At 40.5% G+C, this 22815-nt stretch overlaps 1 protein-coding gene across 4 annotated transcripts in view; it reads right to left on the minus strand.

Moving 5' to 3' along the window:
* Nucleotides 1–541: 541 nt before the first annotated feature.
* Nucleotides 542–22815, minus strand: part of trps1 (trichorhinophalangeal syndrome I) — a 127480-nt gene continuing 105206 nt past the window's right edge. For all 4 annotated transcript variants that reach the window (XM_007564880.2, XM_016677928.1, XM_016677929.1 and 1 more), the window contains 2 exons: nt 8808–8930; nt 542–3194 (listed from right to left, as the gene is read on the minus strand). In XM_007564880.2, the coding sequence (XP_007564942.1) occupies nt 1665–3194; nt 8808–8930 (1653 nt within the window). In that variant the 3' untranslated portion in view covers nt 542–1664. The remainder of the gene's footprint in view (nt 3195–8807; nt 8931–22815) is intronic.

Below are 22815 nucleotides of genomic sequence, written 5' to 3' on the forward strand. Positions count from 1 at the left end.
CTTTTTTTTTTAAACTCTGAACAATAAGACATAAAACACTGTAGGCAAGAATCTCTTAAGACTAGTTTATACAGTTAACCCAAAAAAGTTGATCAGTTTGATAAAATGTTGGGTTTTGCTCCCTAATTACTGAAGTCTCTCTAATACACTTAGTAACTTAAACACATGTAGACATTAAGAAAAGTTATAACCTAAAAAAAAAAAAAAAAAACACTGGCCTATTGCCAAACAAAAAAAAAACAACACACAATAAAAACATATATAGGAAGAACCAAAGAAAACAAGACGTAACATGCTAAAAACACTTATCTCACCAAGCCTTTGATGTGTACAAATGATGTGTCACATGCTGTGATGAAGGCAGGTTGGTGTGCACGTGTGACCCCTGAGGACTAAGAAACTGAGCATTCATTGTGTTTACATCATCGTTTAGGGACGGAAAACCTTCGATCCTCACACATACACACACTGTAAATGCAGTAAAACAAACGCACAAGTGCGCACGCAACCCCCTCCTCTGCTGTACCAGTTTTCATTTTTGTTAGACGGCTTTCATCAACGTAACAAATCTCATTGAAGACACAAAAACAGGAAAAAAAAAGAGAACTAAAATAGACTAATTTTTATAGTACCATTTCCTTTAAAAAGCTTTTTTTTTTACCTTTACAAAACGACAAATAAGAAAATGTAGCAAATTGCATTTTCGATTAATGACGCCATCATGGTTCTTCTTCTTATTTCCATTATTATTATTATTCATATCATTAATATAAATGTCAAGCAGGTTAATAAATGGTTGTTCTATTTAGGCAGGCAGCCAGGCACATAGCTAGTATCATGGCACAGTGGAAAGTAAAAAATAAAGTCTTAGTTTGTTTTTTTTTCCATCCAAACAGATGAAGACTTTAGACCAGTTTTAACAGTTTGACCTGGATTCAAGCAGTTTCAAAAAGGGGTTAGGACTAGTTTTCAGCCACCGTGTAGATTTTGCATTGATCCAGGATCAGTTTGAGAAACAGCAAGGGATAAAGTGAAGGAAACTGGTCAATTTCGTACCATCTGAACCGCAGATAAGCCCTAGCTGGTTTCAAGCAAACCAGTTTGAAAATACTCAAAACAAAGTGTTTTTTTTGTTGTTGTTGTTGTTTTTTTGGTTTTTGAGATCCACTTGAGAGGAAAAATAAACATGTTCTGGGCAAAAGCGCAGCAGTTCTCACCAGATCACATCTGGCTGTTCTGAAATAAAAAGGGTAAATGCAGCAGATGAAATCAACACAGCAAAGTTCAAGTGTTATACTTCGAGTTGTTGTTGTTTTTTTTTTTGTTTGTTTTTTTGCTCTTGTTTGATGGCTATGTTAGTCCAGCCTCCGATCCTCCTATGTGAATGCGCACAGATCGGCTGTTTCTGAAAAGTGATTTCAGCTGGATGCCAGCACCCTGTTGACTCCATGCCACAAATCTGTCAGGTAAGCAGTAACTCACCGGAGGATTCAGGCCGTGTGTCCCCTTGCCCAGCTGTAGTTCACCTGGGTCCTGCAATATATTTCTCTGAGCCTTTGACAGTGGGAGTGCTTTTTAAGGTACGCCCATTAGGAAATGAGCAAACCTTCAGGAACATAGAGCCTAATACTCCAATAACATGTTATCAATGTTTTGTGAGTCATTTAATTTCCATCAGTGAGCCCATCTAACTTCGTAGACTCTGCCACAGTTGTTATCTCCGGGGATTTCTCATCATCCAACGCCGTTTTCCCACATAATTCCTTACTTCTTTCTTGCTCTTTTTCGACTTCTTGTATACTTCCACTGTCTGTATCTTCCTTTTCTTGGCCATCGTGATCTGTACTCATGACTTCATCATCTTCGCTTGTGATCCCTCCATCTTTCGGCGCAGGTGTCTGACTTCGACACTCCGGTGCTGCCATTACATGGAGACTTTTGCCGTCTGGTGTGTGATCCTTCTGTTGCTGCTGCGGCGGTGGCGGCGGCGGCAGCGTTTTGTGTAAGCCCCTCTGTATGTGCGTGGTGAAGTCATAGCGGTCCGCGCATACGTGGAGGCAAAACCCGCACTGGTACGGTTCCTTGTCGCCATGGCAGCTCATGTGCAGGGCGTACATGACCTCGTCCAGGAAGTAGATGCCACAGTGAGTGCAGCGGTTGGCGAGGTCGTCTTGTGTGGCTGCGTCTGCCTTCGAGCAGTTCGACACGATGCTCGACTCGCGCTTTCCTTCCTCCGCCATCTCTTCGCGCTCTTTCTCACCTTTCCAGTTTCCCATCGAGGTCTCACTTTGGGGCGACTCCTTCCTTTTTCTTTCAGAACCGTTAGACACATACATATTTGCGTTGCTCGTGTCTCGTTGCCTTATTGCGAGATCCAAAGGAGTGTCGTTCTCCGGTGACGCAGAGGATAACGTTTGGGCGTGATGAGGAGGCGGAGGAGGGTAGTGAGAAGGGGCTGGAGGAGGCGGCAGAGGGGAGTAAGGGGAAGCACAGTAAGGCACCGTGTAGCTTTGCTGGTGATATTGTACAGGGGTCACCATGGTTCCAAGATGATGGGCGTTGGTTCCAATCCCACTGGGGCTACTCAGATTACTGATGCTACCAGGGACCCCAGAGGTGGCTGCCATCTTATACTTGGTCCAAAATCTGAGCCAATCAGATTCAGGTGTCAAATCAGGTGACAGGGTCAATGGAAGAGGTAATGGCAAAAGCGGATATTGATATTTTTCTATTGGCGAACCTGGAGGAGAGTAGCTAGAGGGTTTGGACGGACGCATGTACTTTTCAATTGGGCTTCCCCTCTCCGATCCTCCTCCTTTCCCCACTTCTAGCTTTGACGTTAATCCCCCGTCTGTGATGCCCCCGTTGCTCTCGGCCACCATGGATCCTGGGGAAGGATGCGAGGGAAGGAGGAGGGGAGGCATGCGCCTGTGGATCTCAAGAGTCTGATTGGCTAAGAAGGCTTGAGTGGACCGCGGGGAGCGTGAGCGAGGGGAAGGCTGCTGGCTTTTCACTGAAGGGCAGCTCCTGGTGTCCAACTCTTCACCGTTCAGGCGCTCCTCGCTGGTGATTCGCTGCTGTTTTGGGGCCGGGTTCTCGGACGACAAAGTGTCGGGGTTCAAACGCTTTCGGGTCCGCCGTCGAATGATTTGCTCGCCATTGTTCTGCTTGATGATGTTCAGGGGCCTCGGAGTCTACAAATAAAAGGAGACACACAGGAATATTACTGAGTTCCCCCGCTCTGTTGTGCGAGTAATGCTGCTGATTTGACTAATACATGTCAAGTGTACATACACCAGCTATACTTGACTACAATGACATTCAATAAATAACTTATTCAGTGATTGAAAGGCTTCTGTGAGTGTCTATCAAATCAAACTGATCAATCAAGTCAGCATATCTTTTTCATTGTTGAAAATGCATCAGTCATTAGATGTTAGAAACCTGTAATTTTGTTTTACATAATTCTTTAAGACCAACATAACCACCACCTCTGAAAGCTGTGCTTCTTGCCCTAAACACAAGGGGGCACACTCACATCTTCTGTAATCTCAGTTTGCCCCCAGGACACGAGCTTAGCTCTACTTTGAGAAGTGCATCCCACACTCATAAGGGTCAAACTGCACATTACATGTGTCAACGCAAATTTAAAAATACATTTAAAATTTACAAATTGAGAAAAGGAGAACATCACAGGCGTGCAGAATTTTGAAGAGTAAAAATTGCACAGTTGCTAAGAATTTAATCAGTTCCTTCTCCAGCTGTCAAAAGCATTTCTGAACACATGCTTCATGTTCTTCCTGCTAAACTGCTGAAGCTAATTATTGGTGCATATTTAGTTATTTATGACAAAAACTGCATCAGTGCAACAAACCTCAAAACCTCAGGTTTATTTAAAATTTACTCTTTTTATAAATTTAAACTCCTTAAACTTTTTTTTTAATGTTTCTGCATTGGCATTCTCACCCGAATCAAGACCTTGAACAAGTATTTCGTAGTATGAATTTTAGTGTGAATTTTATAAATCTACAGACGGAATTATTTTCTATTTTTTCCCTTCACGAAATAACTCAAACTTGGCCAGATTGGATGGGGAACATTTGTGATTAACAGCACTGGCAAATGCTTTTGATTGATTTTGGGCCTGAACTTTGACTAGGCAATCCTAACTAATGAATATTTTTTGATCTAAGCCATTGCATTGTAATCAGACTCTATATTTATGGTTGTTTTCCTGATGGAAAACAACTTGATGAAGCTCTCATGCTTTTTATTCACCTTCTAACAAGCTTTCTTCTAAACTTTCCAATAATGTGCTAATTGGCATGTCTACACTGCTTGCACAATTTAACTTATTGAAACTTGCAGAAATCCTGATGTGAGAAGCTCTGGGTTTGGAAAAGTCTGTCTGACTCAGTCAGGTGAAAGGGGGGGGGAAATGTGTCATTTTTGGCTTGTAGTCTAGTTGATCTGGCAATTGTTAAAATAAACAATAACTTCAGTGATTAAAAATGCAAAGGTCCTCAGCTCCATTTTTCTAGTAAAAAGAAGAATACCTTATTAAGCTGTCCTAGCCAAAAGTCCACAATGCGTTTTTGCATTTTTTTTTTTTTGTTTACACTGTACTTCAACAAAATGCAAAGCGTCTCCACTGTTAACAGAGGAACTGTCCCTCTGAAGATTTTATACACAATTTAGAAGTCTGAATCAATATCCTAAACAAGATTGCACCACTGGGAGAAGTGGCAGCCTAAACACTGCCTAAATTATAACACAGACATTTCTCTAATTCTCTATAGTTTTCCTGTTTGTTTTTCTTTCACGAGAGACGTAAACAAGGGGGGGGAGATAAATCACAAGTGGGAAGCGGCAAGCTGAGAAACCACAGGAGAAAGAGGTCAGGAACAAAGAGGAAGGAGAAAGAAAGCAAGCATGAGAGAACCGCTTCCAGACTGCAGAGCTGGGATTTGAATCAGCTGACAGTAGAAGCTGACAGAAACAACTAATACTGGAAGACCAATCGATTTGTCGGCGGTCTGATGATGGACGCAGTTTTCCCACAACGCGATGCACAGGGGAAATTACAGACGAATTATTCTATGACGGTGCAAGAACTTGATGGCAACAGAGCTTTGTAAGCGTGACAGGTTATAAAAAATTAAAGCTGCAGTCTGAGTGACAGGTCTATAAGGCAGTATTTGGTATGACATGGTGGTTCAAACTACTGCAACCAAACAGAATTTCATTACATGTGACCACATAATGACAATAAAGGATCCTTGATGTTGCCAAATATCACATGACTTTCTTATTTGCTACCTGATTCACCCCAAAGCTATTTTTTGCCAATTTGCAGATTTTTAATTTTTTTTTCTTATGGAACATACTGCACCTTGTAAAAATAAATATACACAATAAACATTTAAATGTATTTTATTAGGACCTTAGGTGAACAGTCAACACAAACTAGTGCATTATATTAAGGTGGACGATATCTGTAGTCACCCCCCTTTTTTACTCTAATCTGCAAACTCAAAAGCAAACAAAAACAACAACAGACAAACTTAATGAGTAACCCAATTAGTAAAAAGTCCCACCTGAGTGACTTCATATCGGTATAACTCAACCAATAAGGGACAATCCTGGAACAAATCATGTTACGAGTTTCACTTCCAGCGGGTCAATACCCCTAAAGATAAAACTAGAGGTAAATTGTTTAAATGTGTTAAAATGGTGCAGTTAAAGTCCCGATCTAAAATGAATTGATCATTTGTGGCAAGGTGTGGAAAGTAATGCGCACTGATGATCTCTGTTTCATTTGAGTTTGAGCAATTTTACCCAAGTAGGATGGATAAAACCTTCAGCATGTACGTGTGCAAAGCTGATAAGAACTTCAGCTACAACTGCAGACAACCTTGGTACAATCCTCCAATGTATTGACTAAAGGGTCTGAATACAAGCAAGCCACACTTCTCAGATTTTTATTTTAAAAACACATTTTTGACATAAAGTTGCCCCCAGAATTACATAAATGCAGGCAAGTCACCTCATATGTTTCAGAAATTAGGGTTACTTTCTGTAACCAACATATATTGTTCTGAGTAAGTCGGAATTATTAATCTCATTGGTAAAGAAGGCTTAGTCATCATAGGAGCTGCAGTTAATAATAATAATAATAAGGAAAATATTCAGTTCTCCGGTTGTTGAGCTACTAATCCTGTGAATGTGAGATGTTCAAATCAAACAAGGCAGTTGTGATGTTTTGCGCTTTCGTATAAATAGAGATAGATGGTATAATACCTAGGCTGACTTACTGCCATTAGGCATAATTCTTGCTCTATTTATCAGTCCTTCCATCTGTTTCCATCTGTTCTTGAAATGTAGGATTCTGCATTTTCGCTTAATCTCTGCGACAGGCTCCATCTCTCACTCTTCAGTCGCCCCCTGCCCCTTCATTATCCTCATGCTGCCTTTATCTTTTCCTCCATTTTTTTCCCCTCTAACTTTATTTATCTTTCCACTCCTCTTCTTACTCGTCATTTCTCTCCATCTGCCTGTTTCCCCCTCTTTATTCATAACTCTCCCTTCCCCTCTCGGACTCTCAAGTGTTTTACTAGCTGCTATCCTCTCTAATAATGTGTGTAGAGCGTATAAAACTTTTATTATAGGATATAAAATATGGTTGTCGTGAGGACTGCCAAGAGTGGAGGGAGCCGGGACGTGATTGGAGCAGCAGATGAGATGAACGGGTTGAACCAAGGACATCTTTGGGGGTAGGAAAGAGGAAACGATGCGGTAGCTTCTTTCCTCAGTGCCTTCTTCAGTGACTCGTCAACAGGCTTGTAGTATGGTCAACCCACTCATTCATTCATTAACAATGTTTCTTTTCTTTATTTCACTTCAAAGCATTTCCAATGCATTTTTAATGGGGATCCTACATGTAAATATTGTGTTCCGAAACTCAACGTTTTCAAAGGAAGGAAGAAGGAAGGAAGCTTCCTTCTTAGGGAAGAAGAATGAAACAAAGAAAACAGGAAGGACAGTCAGATACAAACAAGGGAATGAGCAATAAAGGAAGAAAAGACAGAAGGGAGAAAGGACACTAGTAAGAACAGATGAAAGGACACAAAGAAAGAAGTAAAGATGGAAAGAAGGGAGGTAGGCCACACAGATCGACAGAGGATACAGAGAAGGATACAAGACAAAAAGGCAACCCTTGAAGAGCAAAATAAAAGGAAGGTAAGAAAAAGAGCACAATGAAGGAAGGAAGGAAAGAAGAAAGTAAAAACACAAAGAAGGAGATCAAGTAAAATCTGAAAGAGGGAAAGAGAGCAGATCATTTTATCTGATCGGGGATTAAGTTTGAAAAACAAAAAAAAAAACTGTCCTGACTCCTATTTTGTATTCACATATTCTTTCAAAGCCAGAAAATCATTAAGTTCTAGACTTTTCCTAACTCTCTAGAAAGCCTGTTTTAAAGTCAGGGCTACACACATTATAAAGTTTGAGGCTCTGAACGACTCTGATATTATTTGTAAAGTGCATAATTAGGCTGAATACCTTGAGAGGATGTCTGAATAAGCTTGATATCCTCAAGTCAACTAAAAATCAAGCTGGCTCTTTATCTCAGCTGAACTTCATGCGGTCTAATTAAATTTGGGATTTCCATCGACTTTCCCCAGGCTTTGATGGTAAACTCCATCCATTCCATCACATTTCCTACGCCGAGGAACTGGCTCGCTGCGACCGCCGAAAGGCTCCCCAAACTCCCGGCACTCGCCAAATTAACAAAACATTTTTTTTCTTTTTTCCTCTGCTACAGTGTTACTTTTTCACAGTGAGAGTCAAACAGATACTAAGCATTTAACTGCATTATGCACAATTTCATTTGCATCGCATGCTAATTGGCCACATAGGAAGAATAATAATTAGTGGACAAAGCCACCCTGCGTGCGCACTAAGACACAGCAGTCCATAAAATGGCAATGAACAACCTTTCCTTTATGAGTCTCATATGAGTGGATGGCAGTTCAGCCCTTCAAATTAATTTCCATCACTCAGACAAATTTGCTTTTACTTATTGCAAAAACTTTACTCCTGTATGATTTCCTCATAATATAAACTGTTTTGGAAATTTAATTCAGCGCACTTATTACTTATCGGACAGGCAATTTAAGCAACATTAGAGGCGGAAAGGGGGAAATTACAAAAAAAGTATTAGGCAGAATGGTTCTTGTGTAATTTTTTTCCACCATAGCAACTAAAGAAAATACAATTTCTTATTACAAATGTTTGACAAAGAAATTTTAAGGCTCACATTTAAATTTAATTCTTACATGAAATCTAAAATATAACATTACTTTGATTTCAATCACTTGTTTTTTTTGTTTTTTTTACCTTTGCCTTACTTTTGTGTTTTTCAGTTCTAGCATTTGACTAACGTGCCTCTAGATTACTCTGCACATCAAATGAAGGCCTCGGCTGCCATCATGAACACCGCAGACAACGCAGATGAGTGGATTATTTGCACTTCCTCTCAGACATGTTGTTAATGCTCATAGGGACGGATTGCTGACAGTCTGGCAGTGAAACGAGTAATGACACCCAGAGACCACTCTCTGGGGTTTTGATCATTTTACAAATACTAAGGGCGTATTTCTTGACTATTTTCCTCTTAGTGGTCGATGACAAGTTTCATCTAAATATTTAAATTGTTTTCAACTTAAAACGCCATAAACCTTTCGTCTCACATTAGTCTGTCTGTGATAGACTAATCTGCACCCACAAAGTGTTTGTGTCTGACTTACCGAATGCAGTTTTTGGTATAAACCACATGCGTTGCAGACGTAGCCTCCGTTTGCGTTTTTCCTCCAGAGCGACGTCTTGGTGGTCAGGCAGTTTGCACAGAAAACCCCACTGCCTCTGCGTCGCTGCAAAGAGACAGCATGATGTGCAGCATTAGCAACTTGATGTGAAACTTTCAAATGCGAGCAAACAAATATGGGGAGACATTATAAGTTATAACGAGAATGGAAGCGCAAACGGTGCCGACAATTTTTGCCTAATTTGAAATAATTCCCTTTTAATGGGCATGCCACAGATGACTGAACTGGAAGATGAGGTTATGAGACAGGCAGAGAGAACGACCACCTTGGCTTTGTGGCTGAAGAACGATGAGCTCTCATTTGCCAATTTGACACAATACTGAACACATTCATCTTTTCCCCAAAATAAACACAGTCTGAAAAGTTAAATAAGCTCATTCAATGGAATATGTTTGTGTCAAAAAAGAAAAAAGAAAAGTGGATATGTGCGACTCCCGAGATCCTTCTGGGTTTGCTTTTATTTTTATTTTTTTCAAAGTGCTGCTTGCAAGACATGCAAATGAATGACTTAGACTTTCACCTTGCAGCAATAGAAAGTGTCGCTGAGAACTGCAGAGGGCCAGTATTTGACTTTTGCTGTACGAGCGTATGCTTCTTCATCTACACACCTCTGCAGTTCACGGCGCAGCGGTGCATACAAAAGCAGTGTGTGCAAAGAACGGCGTGAAGTGGTGGCGGTGGGGGGTGTGGGTGGGGTGAAAAGGCCAATTGTTGTGGCAATGTGCTCCATCACAGTAATGAGCCAATCACAACGTTTCTCCATCCCATTAAGCCTCTGGCCCCACTCACCACCTTTATGACCCTGCGAGGACAGCATACCTCATCTTTCTCCTCTGTGACTCAGTTCCTCAGTCTCGCAAACCATTTCCTTCTCTCTTTCGGTTATTAAAATAAAATTTCATCATCCCACATCTCTTGTATTTATTTTCTCCTCTCTTCAGTCTTTTAAATCCTGCTCTCAGCCACGGAGAGATCTGCAACTGTTGCGCCAAAACGACACGCGATAAAGTATTGCGTTGAAAGCTAACTTCCAATGGCAAACGATTACAAGTGCTTTTGACGCAATATGGTGGAAAATATGAATCAGGCTGGTTTCCATGAATATACAAGTAAACTAGGCTGTGGTGCGACACAAGCAGATGCAGTTAACCTTCAAGGCGGTAGCAAAGAAAGAGAGTAAATGTTAACAAAATCAAGCATCTTAATCATTGACAGTATGCAGAATGATTTTTTTTTTTAAGCAACAGTAGACCCAAAAAGAAGTTTACTTCTTTCCCAAAAACTATTCCTGCTCTCACTAGTGCTAACTTTTTATTATGTGGTGTTCATGACACAGCTGGGAGTTATGCATGACACAGGAAAAAAATCTCAGAACATCCAGATTCACTGGATAAAAACACAGATGAGGGCCTCACTTCAACCAGGCTGTTGGTAATCTCAGAGCAGAGCTACAGATGGAGCCACTCTGATCACCTCCACTTAACATCTGCTTGGTGCTGCCAGCTAAAAGCATAAGAGCCCAGTAGACGCTGCTCTGTTTGGGTTATTTATTTATTGGAAATTTCTTTACTGCAAGTGTCAAAGCCCAATAAACCACTTTATGATTCTTTTGGGATCCCACACATGCAAACATGCAGAATTACCCAACCGCTTCAGTCCAAAGTCATGTGCAAAACAAATTTCACCACCTAACATGGGACGTCATCTCTTTTGAAAGTACACAACAATTGGGACCACCCAAATTTGTACACAGTACAAGCTGGCAAACGGACAAACAGACATGAAGAAAATGGAAATATACTTTTTTTTCTTAAGGATTTTTTTTTTGGCTCTTCATGCAGAGAGATGGTGAATTGACAGGAAGACGGGTTAAGAAAGAGGGGCGAAAACATGCAGCAAAGGTCAACGGACCGGGACTTGAAACTGTTACGGCAGGGTCGAGGATTAAGGCCTCAATATATGGCTCTATCCCTGCGCCGCACCCCACAAATAAAAAATAATTTAACAAAACAAAACAAAAAAAATTTAACAAAAAAAAACAGTACATTTTAAAATATCAATTTCTAGGCATAATGAGGCATTAAAATAGTTTATATATATATATATATATATATATATATATATATATATATATATATATATATATATATATTTGATTTCAGTCCTCAGTAGAAAAATCATATTTTCTTACCCACAACTAATGTGGCAGTGATTAGTAACCCAAATTGCAGAGAGCTGATTTACGTAGACACGGATAATTAAAGGCAAACAACCGCAACAAATGTAATGATTTTTCTACACACATATGAACATTGTCTTCAACCCCTTATTTAAATGACAAACAGCCATCACTTAAATCGTATTTGGTTTTGCACATCCAGTTACAAATCTTCCAAGTCTTTTGGGCGCCACACAGGGTGAACATGATGAGGTCGAAAACCCCACGGCTGTGAGAAGATGCTCTCCTAAATAGCACACGGCAAGGTTGGAGTATTTTGCGGTGGCTACTTCCTTGATTCTTTTGGCTCTTTTCAGTCTGGATTTGGACAGGAAATTTCTTGATTGCCCAACGACCTAATACATGCAATAAACAGCTGAGCTAATCTCAAGACTCTCTGTGGAACATGTGCTTTATGACGACCTGAGATTAGACAGAAGGACACCTCCATGATCAAATCCTCAGCAGCGCACCGAGCCAGAGCTTGTGTGTTCCTGCGAGTGCATGGGGAGCTCACCATACGGTCACCACATGTAAAGAGACAGAGCCAGGTGATTGATTGATGTATGCTTCCTGTGTGTATGTGCACAAGTGTATGTGTGACTAGTGTTGCAAGCCAAACAGTGCGTCTGTCATCAGAATTCGGTTTCCCTCCGAGTTCCTAAATCACTCGCATATGGCCCCACAGCTGCCCCTCGTTGCAACACACGTACACCTGAAAATATTTGCTTCCACCAGCTAATGAAGCAATGCTCGATTTGGATTTGAGGCCATGATTCAAGAAGTGTGTTAGGGGAAACATTCACTACCCTGAACCTGGGCCAGAAAGATAGCACAATGTGTATAACTGTGAGGGTATGGTTCAAGTGTCAATTACACAGGAAAGGACAGTTTGCGCACATATTGGGTTCATGGTCTCCCAACTTCCTTTTCAGTCAGCGGCTGGTTGGCTTGATGTTTGTGGAAATGTAAAATGCTCAAATGCCTCAACGCACGTAATATTATGTAAACATGAAGTCTAATGCTCAGAACCGTACACCCTTGTCTTCATATGAGTCGACGAGGTTTCTGGGCAGGATGCACTGGTGCTAACTAGCAAACTGTGTGGGCATCTGTGTGTGTTTTGCTGATTTATTACTGATACCTGGCCTCTCCCACTCACCTCAGCCTCCCCAAAAAGGGCCGACGATAATTACAGTTCAGAGGCTTAATGATGTCTATTTATCTGCGCCCTATAATCGTTTATGTGGCACCAACACAACACCCTCTGACATACACATAAACATAGGGTAAGGTGTGCACACACACACACACACACGCGCACACACACATACACACATCCAGAAAGATAGATGCACAGTCAAAACCCAGAGGTGTTCAATGGTGAGGAAAAGTATTGGAGTTATTCAAGCCAAAGCAAAGTCCCCAACTGAATCTAGAAAGTTGCTGTAGACAACTAAAGAAAGGACGAGTGTTTTATGCAGCGCTAAATTGTGGAGTTTCAAACGTCTCTTTAAACGTGATCCCGCTATTATATGGTGCAAATATAGTTTTTGGGTGTTAAAGTATGCTCCAAAAGATAGAACAGCATTATCAGCTTTATGATGTGACAAATTAGAACAAGTTGTGGTGCTCAACACCAGGATGGTTGTTTTTTATTATAAAAAAAATAAAATAAATGTTGGATGGGTGGACAAATGAATGGGGATATGGTAGGAATACACATTCATAACATTTATCAATATGTCAAATAGTCATAACAGTTATTTCTCCTGAGGCTACAACACAGAAAAAAAAAGGGGAAAAAAAGTACTTTCTGCACTCCGAACGACCTAAAAACAAAAAGTGTGATTGGTACAGTTACTTTTATTGTTCTAAATAATTATTTCCTGTGCTGTAAAGAAAACATTAACTTTTGGTTTGGAGAGTTATCAGATTTCATTGGGGTAAACAGGAGCTAGATAGATGGAAGGATAATGGAGAAATAGATGGATGGGAGGATGGCGTGATAATGGAAGAATGAGCAGGCAAACACATGGATGGACAAATAGATGGACGGACAAATAGATGGACGGACAAATAGATGGATGGACAAATGGATGGATGGACAAATAGATGGATGGAGAAATAGATGGATGGGAGGATGGCGTGATAATGGAAGAATGAGCAGGCAAACACATGGATGGACAAATAGATGGACGGACAAATAGATGGACGGACAAATAGATGGATTGACAAATAGATGGATGGACAAATGGATGGATGGACAAATGGATGGACAGATGGACGAAAAAAAACAATGGCTATATCAAATTCCCAATTTTCCAGATTTCTACTGGTACCTTTAAAATCATGCGAGGAAGAGAGTAAACACTGAAAATCACAGATTGACATTACAAATCAAATCTGACAAGTCGCCAGCTTCTGGAGGTTTTATCACAGTTAGAAAGCAACTGAAATCAGCCACATTTAAGAGTACGAGGAGTTGCATATAAAACATTTAGCGGTTTAATAACTCCCAATCAGCTTGGTCAGTTTCTGCTCTAATGCACAAGCAGCTCTTAGCAGAAAGCCTTTGTGTCCCGTATGGGGTTCGATTTAATGGGCTACATGACCTTACTGGTGTTAGTCGGAGAAAATACGCTCACTGAAAAACGGGCTAGATTTCATCATTTTATATATCAAAACTCTGATTTAACTTTTTTATTTTTTAGTTTTAGAGTTTTGTGGTTCTGCTGGACTTCCTCAACTTTCTATGAAATGAGCATCTGCCCAAATTATTATGTTTTTAATTCTCACCACATTTTGGGGCCGTTTGATGCGTCTGGATGGCTGTCCTCTTAAAATACTGCAATAAATTATGGAAATACCGTCATAAATAACTTAATTTGGAATGTTTATTCAGCACCAAACATATGGCGCGACCGCGCAGCGACTAAACACTTCAGCTGCGGCTCTGAGTCCACTTTAAGTTTCTCCCGAAGCCAAAAATTTACAGATGCTGAACCAAGTGTTTATACCGCTCGCTTTTTTTGGATTGTCACGCTGGAGCTGGCTGAAACAGATAAGCATCCGAGGGTTTAGGTCCTGTAGTGGAGTTGAGCCCTTCTGATGCATTTCACCATCTGCAAGGGATGTGTGGTAACGTCTTCAAGCAGTGCCAGTGCAGCTTCACTTGAAATAATTCATTAAAGAACAGCTATGCATGAGCTGCTTTACCTCTTAAGAGTTTATATCCTTTTAACTTTATGGACACTTTTAAAAGTATGTCAAGGTAGGAGTTTGCATGAAAAAGGAAAATTTAATCCTTAAAGTTGCGTGGCATAACATCGAGAGACAGAAGGAGCGAAAATGGCACTGGAGTCTGAACAAATTTCTGAACAAAGTTTCCAAAATGAAATTACATTTAATTCGCTTACAGAGCAAGTCATCCCCTGCTTTTAACATACAGAAACACACGCAAACACACTCGCACAGACACTCGCATTAAATCAGCGATTATTTAATCAACCTAGAAGAGTATCTGGAGGAATTAACTGAACTCCATACTGCCAGGACCAATATCCTATGCAATGGATCACACGCGCGCACTCGTCCCGTCTTACATTCAGGTGGAAATGAGAACAAGAAATAGAGCTGTGCAGGAGGATACAGGGATCTTTTCAGATAAAGATTCACCAAATTAATCCTGTCTGTAACCTACACACACACACAGAGAGACACACACCGAAAACCGACTGCAGTTAATGTAACAAGGACTCAGTCTGTCCACTCTCTGCGTTCCCGTGTGTCAGTCCACGTCTGCCTGCATGTCATGCACACGGCTGCAGGAACCCACCCCGGCAATTCTGATGTGCTCATTTAAGTGTCTTCTCCATAATACCGTAATTGGGTTAAAGCTGAATGAATTCAAAAAGAAATGACTCCGAAATAATTTTGCTTGTCATTTTTCTCCTAACGAGAAGCCAACAAGGAAAATGCCAAAAAACAAAAAGTAGATAAACCGTTCAAGATCCTCTTCAACTGCATCCTCTTTGAGGTGCTGATCATTTTAATTCTGCTGTAAAGGCTGTGATATTTCTTCACCGACGCGTCTTTCAGTGAAGCAGCAATCAGGTGTAATCCAGATGTCGAATGGAGCAATCAGGTGCAACTTATTGCTCAGGTTGTGTAAATATGACTCTGAAATGTGACTTTCCTGCTGCTCACTGTTCAAACAGTGCAGCAGTGATAATGAGACGCATCAAACATTACTTAAAGAGGGAAAATCATATTTTGGGAAGACGGGGAAAAAAAAAAAAGACGACGCAAAACAAACAGATTTATTACTCTGAGCAAAGCAACCACTGAATTTAAATCTAAATTCAACCACTACCTCCTTTAAATTTGCTTTTCCAATGTCAGGACAAGATTTCAAGCCAAAACAGTCATACTGAATAAGTTAGTTAACAAGGACCCGGGATTCCTGATTATTCCACATTAGGTCCAGCTTTTAAAGCATGTGGTCAAAGAACTTAGACCATAAAATTAATCACAAGACAATAAACAAGCCGAGTCGTATTTATGATCCATTTAAAATAATAGGAGGAAAGGACCACCCTTGTCATGAAGAAACTTTTTTTTTTCTTTTTAAAACAATCTAGATTGCATAGTTATCATAGAGTTCTTTTAAGGTCATCCTCAGTGATCATTACCAGCTGCAAGAAATGTGGAAAAGTAACAAGAGAAAGAGTTACAGCCTTGATAATCAGCCACCAACACTACCCGCTTCGGTCCTCAACGTCACGGTGCCAAAGAGAGGTGATGAACGCCCAACGTTGTCTTTTGAAAATGAGAATTGTAACATTTTCTTTCCAGACGGGTGCTTAAAAGTCTGTATTTGCTGCTTAGTTTAGCAAATTATTTCGTTTTCTAATTAATGCAAAACCAGTAGAGTGATAAAAAAGAATGGCCTTTGGAATGCAGGTAATAGATTTGGTGAATGGACTGAATTCCAGCCACTCAAAGCACTTTACACTAGAGGCACATTCACCAAAACTCACGCCTAAATACACTCACATTCATGCTTCCTACCCAGACTGATAGGCTAGAAATGAATCCACAACATTAGGATTTGCATGATGACTTTTCCACCCCCTCAGGCCACAGTAATAGTAAATCTAAAACGGTGGCCACACTGTTTCCTTTTTCACTGGCTGATTTAAAAACATTAAGAAATGAAGTGCATTTTGTCAAACGTCAATCCCTTTCAGGTTAATGAGCCACATGTCATTTTTGATGAGTCTTTGTGTTGTATGTTGCACATGTAAAACAATTAAGTGTGCAAAATTGCTGTGCCAGGAAGGAGCATGAGTAAGTTTCTTTGCCGTGAATTCGACTGTCTTTTTTTTTTTTTTTATTCTCATAATTAACGACTGCCAAACCATCTCAGGTTGAAAATTTAACGGTCTGTACAAAATCTAAGAGTTCCCTCTAGTGGTCCGGTGCTATTTTTAAACATATTTGTATTTCGTGTCAACACTGAGAAACTAGTGTTGCCTTGATTCTTTCATGCACATTTGAGAAAATCCTTCAATCTCCCATGGCAACCATTCAGCTGTCCAAAATGCCTGGTTGGACCTGGCGCCACCTTCAAGGCGCAGCTCCTCCTCTGAGCGGCAGTGTCCAAGCCACCGAGCTTCCCCCTCTCGGCTCCGTCAGACTCGCCAGCAGAAATTAGCAAACACCTGGTGCAACGGCGCATCTGCTGAGCTCCTCATATGAGCTCCTGCTCAGTGCAGCGCTGCTTAAAAACGTTGCTAAAAGGTTTAATAGAGGAGCAATGTTGTGATGCATTTCTGAAGGCGGAGATTCAGAAAGAGCAGAAATGTGTTAAAGAGACAGAGGCCCAATTTAAATAAGTGTTAAATAAGGAAGTAGAATTTCTTTTACGTCATAATTGACGTATTTTTACAACAACTGACCGTAACATAGTGACTTGATCAGACCGTAAAAAGGCACTGTGTGCCTAGAAAACATAAGGAAAGGTGTCTCTGCATTACAGAAAATGGCTTTACATTGTCAGTGATCAGTGTGAGTACGAAACAGGTGCAATATGAAGTGAAGCATGGATGGTACAAAATGTCCCATGGCAAATGGATTCTTTTCACACCCTCCAAAAGAAATTTAGGTACAAAAAGACCAAAGCTGAGTAAGAGAGACAGAAAAAAAACTAGAATCAGGTGATAAAAAACCAGAATAACAAACAGGAATAATGAACAAATGATGATATTGAGGTATACACAAACAAATACAATTGTCAAGTGAAGCTAGTGCGATGCACCACAGGACTTTCACACTGAGTGTTGTTCTATGAACATGTGTAAATGTTTAAAGTATATAAAAAAAAAATGCCAGAAAAGGGAGATACCACACACACACACACACACACACACACACACACACACACACACACAAAGTTTACACAAAAGGAGAGTAAGGTCAGTGCCCCTCACTTTCTCTCACTCGCACAGTAATGTGGGCCACAGTGTGTGGCCTGCTTCCTTCTTTTCTTTCTTTGTGATCTCTCCTTTCCGGAGCCTCCCTCCCTTCTCTCCCTTCCCCTCCCCAATTGCTGCCTTTCTTTTCCATCCTTCCTGTGCTTGGTTAATACAGTAGAAGCTACCTTTTTGTGGCACAGTGAGGTCCCCTCTGTTTCTGTGACCTCAGCCAAGAGCCTTAAACAGACCGGGCCACACATATGCAAGCACACACACACACACACACACACACGCATACAAAGAAGGAAAATCCTATTTTCAGTCAACTAATTTTGATAAACGATTGCAGATGCATCGGCGTCACGGTGAGGCGGTGTGGGCTTGAGCCTGATAACCGGGTGAACAATGGGAAGGGGCCAGGAGAGAGGTGAAGAACCAGCAGAGAATAAAAGGAATTGGTTCCACATAGATCTCATTTTTGATAAACTGCATCCATGCATGCATGTTATGAGTCCAGAGAGCCGCGCGCCACAAGCTGTGGTGTATGTTCTGCGCTGGTGTGCATGCAGGCATCTCTTCTGTGCATTTGGATTTAACCAACTGATACCAACGCATGTGTGCTTCTGTTTATCGAAAGATTCATTTTATGCACTTTAAAGCTACCTTTCCGATAAGATAGGACGTGTTATACTGTGCATTTTTTCTCAAACAGAAGTCATACTTGGAGTAGGGGGAACTTTTTTCATTCTAATCCTCCTCTTTTCTTTTTTTAGTAGTAGTTATCAACCTGTATTTACCAGTTTTGCCGGACAAAATGCATTTGATTTCTTCTCCCACTTCAAAAAAACAAAAACAAAAAAACATTTCCTTCCTGTTGGATTCTGAAGAGCAGTAACCTACTTCATGCTGACCAGTAAAAGCACCATGTTTGTATCTTTTAGCGTTTGCCTTTGAAATGGATGCCTGATTGTCAGCACAAGCACAAGTGTTTGTGTGTTAGTGGCTAAGAGAGGAAGCGAAGAATCATGTGCGTTGCCATGGGAAGGCCCTGTAGGTTCAAATTAACCAACTTAGCTGCAGCACACATACGCACACACAGAGACACACGCGTAACAAACACTACCACACACATACAAGAGCACATAATTCAGTGTGGAAACCAGGACAGTGAAACCTTAAATCACCCCTCTGACAAGGAGTGGAGAAGAGGAAAAAGGATACAGAGTGAAAGCAGAAGTTATCATAATGCGCATCCTTAATACCTGCTGTTTATCCAGAGGCATTAAGTGCATTATTAGGTGTATTAGACTCTATTTTGTTGTTTATCTGAGAATGAGGCAGTGGGTTGATTCCCACACCATTCATAGAGATGCACATGACACATTCAGATAATCCGTGCACAGAAAAAGCTGCATATAACCAACTGAAAACATAACATACTGTCACTAGTTACAGTCACTCACATCAGGATTCATATGAAACTGATTTGTATTTACGCCTCTCTGCATATTCATGAGCATTTTAAGTAAAGATCTGGCCCATCTGTCTTTCAGGAGAAAAGACAAAAAAACTTGAGGAAAATGTGTGTTCATCTTCATAAGGAAGGAAATCCCAGTAAGTAAATAGATGCTCACCTAAACCTTCCTCTACGTGCAGCCAGAGGAAAAAAAATAATAATAAAAGGTTTAAAAACAACAGTGCAGCAAGAAAGACATAAAAGAAAACTAAAGGGAGGCATCCATGTTGTATTCTAATTTGCTTAGTTCTATTTAAGTGTTTCGCTCAAGACGGGTGGACCGCTGCGGCCCTGCAATCATAAAGCAGGTGTAGATGATGAATTGACTAAAAAGTGTATAAACTGTCAAACAGATTCGTGGTTTGTCTGTGTAGCAGCCAGAAGTGTTTATGTAAAAATCTATATAGCAAGTTTAGTCTGAAATAATAATAAAAAAAAAAATGTAGTCAAAGACAACAAGGCTGAAAAGTTTATTCATCTAGAACAAATTCTGTGTCTGTCTGTCTCTGTCTGGTGGCAAATAGCATATTTTTCTGCTTTAGATAACTATGTGTGTGTGTGTGTGTGTGTGTGTGTGTGTGTGTGCAGGGATCAGGGGTCATAGCAGTGAGAAATGAGCAACACTTAATGGGCACAAGGTTCAAGGTGAACAGCGAGTGGAGAGAAGCACAGCGAAACACACGGAGCGGGACTCGCTGCCAGTTTTGGTCAGAACTGGTGCTGCATTCAGTAGCAGGCTTTGCAGCTCGAGTCCAGGTGTTGAAATTTAAGGTGAACGACTGAACTGAATGCAGAACAAAATGTCGGAATCATCCGACCCCAGCGGGAAATGTGTGTACAAGTGGTAATCCAACAAATATGTTTAGTATTTTTAAAAATTAAAAAAAAAAAAAAAAAAAAAAAAAAAAACAGGCCAACACATGTTTAGAAATAGCTGTGTAATTGCCTTCTTAACGGAGGGCGCAGTCCCTCTCCGTCTGCGTATTCATCACAGCTGACGTGCTCCAGGTTGGATCAGTAGGTGCCGCTGAGCGTACACGAGTCATTCTGCTGTGACGTTTAACGAGGGAAAACACTCATTTGCTAAGATACAAGATAATAGAAGAAAATTAGGATCACAGTTAGCTGGGTCCGCACATAAATGTGTTTTTTTTTTTTTTTTCCCTCCCTCAAAAAAATTGTTAAAGTCACAAAACGAGATAATGATAACACATAAGTTAAAGTGGTATGAGGATTGGAAAGTCCATCAAGTTTCTCGCTTGCAACGCACGGCTTACAACGCACTCGCTTGAAACAGGTTTTCGCAAAACAGATGATGAAATTTACTCGCAGCATCACGGCTGTTGGATTGCAGGAACCGCAGCTGCTTGAAGCTAAAATGAAATAACAATTTTTCACCCCGTCTGTGTTCAGACATCGTCAACATCCATCTGTTCTCTGACAGCTCGATCTTAATCTAGCCATCGAGTTTCTGATCCACGTTTAGACGGTTGCTGGATGAAATTGTTGCTAGGAGGACAAGTGCCAATAACAAAGTGTGGCTGAAATTACTAAAATACCGTGTGACCTTTAAGCATCATTAGTGTGGAGCTGACAAGCACTGGAGCCTTTCCTTGAGCAACCACGAACATGAGGCAACTCTCAGCAACCCTCCGGTATATTTCACGGCGCTGCTAACTGTACTCTGACATTGTCCCTCAGCATATCAATAATGGAAAAGTGTGTTTGCTGAAACCTTTATACGATGCATTACATTTGAGGCAGCAAAGTGAGCTTGCAATGCTCCGGACAAGACCGCATTAGTATTTATAGTGGGGGGAGACAAGGAGCTGGCACAGCCGCACTTGTTGCTGTGAGGAAAAACAACGGCTGCTTATAAAATGTTCACCATCTGTGAGTCTATAAACATAAACACACACACACAGAAAAAAGTAGCTATGCACCATAAAAGTAGCAGTTGTGCATAATTTTGCTAAATAAAAGCTGGTTGTAAGTCTCTTGCTGAACACAGGTGTTTGCTTCTGACAAACAGGACGTGCAACCGACCGAGGAAATCCAATGTCTGACAACAAAATGGACAATGGGATCTGAAAAGCTAGCAAACTCGAGTTGGTGCCATTTGTTTGTTGTTGTTGTTTTTTTTTTTACTTTGGACTGCTGAGTAGGTAACTTACTGGGAGAAAATGGAAATCAACCTGGAAGGAACAACAAGCTGCATGTGTTGTGTCTGTATTTGTTCCAGATCACATCCTATTTAGCCTTAGTCATGTGGATTTTACTGCCACCTATTGGCTTGCAAAAGGGTCCTGATGTGTATTTTTTTTTAACCAGATTACAAAAAATGATATCCAAGATAGTGTCTGTTTATGTAATATTGTTAGCAGCATTCTATAGTCACACTGTAAAATGTGAGGAGTGTCAGAGGAATCCATCTAGTATGAATGAAGAGCTATTCTACCCACTCAGTTGATTTCTTTTAAAACACAGTCATGCAAATCCCTTTCCCTAACCTGCACTTTTTTCAAGGATTGTGTAGCTTTTCTACTCAATAGCAAAGCCTAGAAAGATTATGCACCTTGCAGTGAGGTTGAAAAAATAATCAGTCAAAGTTTTACTCCAGATCCGAGTCCAATTTAGGAGTTCATTTTGTTCCAGGACCAGAAGAGTTCTATTTTAGAGCAGTGGTCCTCAACTGGGTTTGCATTCTTCCTTTTTACACTGACAAGCTCAATTTATTGAAAGCAAAAACACTTCCAAAAGTCAGAAATCTTTTAAAACAGACTTAATTCTTTCACGCCAAGACATGACATAAATACGTCAAGCTCCTGACTGTTGCAAAAATGTATTAAGACTGAGACTAAAAATATGAATATATGCTTTTTTTAATATATATGTATATTAATACAGCTTTTTTTCAAATTTTGTCATATTAGAACAAAAACACGCTTTTTCTTGCAGCAGAGGCCTAATGTAGCATTTTCCCGTTTCAATTTTTCAGTGTACCGTATTAACATGATGCAAAAAAAAAATGAGCCAGGCTTTCTAATAACGTTACAAATATGGAAGTTATAAAAACAGCGAGAACAAAAACAAAACAGAACGGCAAACCAACCACAATTTGTTACTTTAATGGGTTAATCATAATAATTTTTGTGTTTCTATTTAAAGCCAGGGTTTCTGTGAAAACCTTTACACCGAGAACATTTTTCAGGTTGAGTGAAAATGTTTACTGACTGTTCAACATTGGGGGTCCCAAAGGTCTGAAAAATGGGTCTTCTGGGCACAGTGAATGCCTGCAGCAAATTTCACAGTAATCTTTTCCACGGCTACGGCCAAAATAACTCAGCCCAGGTCATTTCGCCGCGATCTGCAGATGCAAAGTGCAGCTGGTTTGTAGTGCATATCCATTGTGTTAGCTTGGGCTTCATGCAGACTATAATTTAAGAAGTTTTGTGCCGCCGTTTGTTCTGCGTTACCACCGTCACTGCTAAGTGGTGCCGCCAGCCTGTGGCCCATTTGACATTTTCACCTAGACAGGCCCCTTAGGGTGGAGTTAGAGACTAAAACATCAATATCTGAATTACTTCAACCCTTTTTCTCCAGCTTTTTTTTCCTTCATTCCCCCTTTTTTTTTTTTTTTTTTTTTTTTTTTTTGCTTCTCTAAGTTATTTTGCTGCACAGGGGACACTCACAAACACCACTGAAAATAAAGAGATG

The sequence above is a fragment of the Poecilia formosa genome, unplaced genomic scaffold (genome assembly GCF_000485575.1).
Source record: "Poecilia formosa unplaced genomic scaffold, Poecilia_formosa-5.1.2 Scaffold169, whole genome shotgun sequence".
Taxonomy (NCBI): domain Eukaryota; kingdom Metazoa; phylum Chordata; class Actinopteri; order Cyprinodontiformes; family Poeciliidae; genus Poecilia; species Poecilia formosa.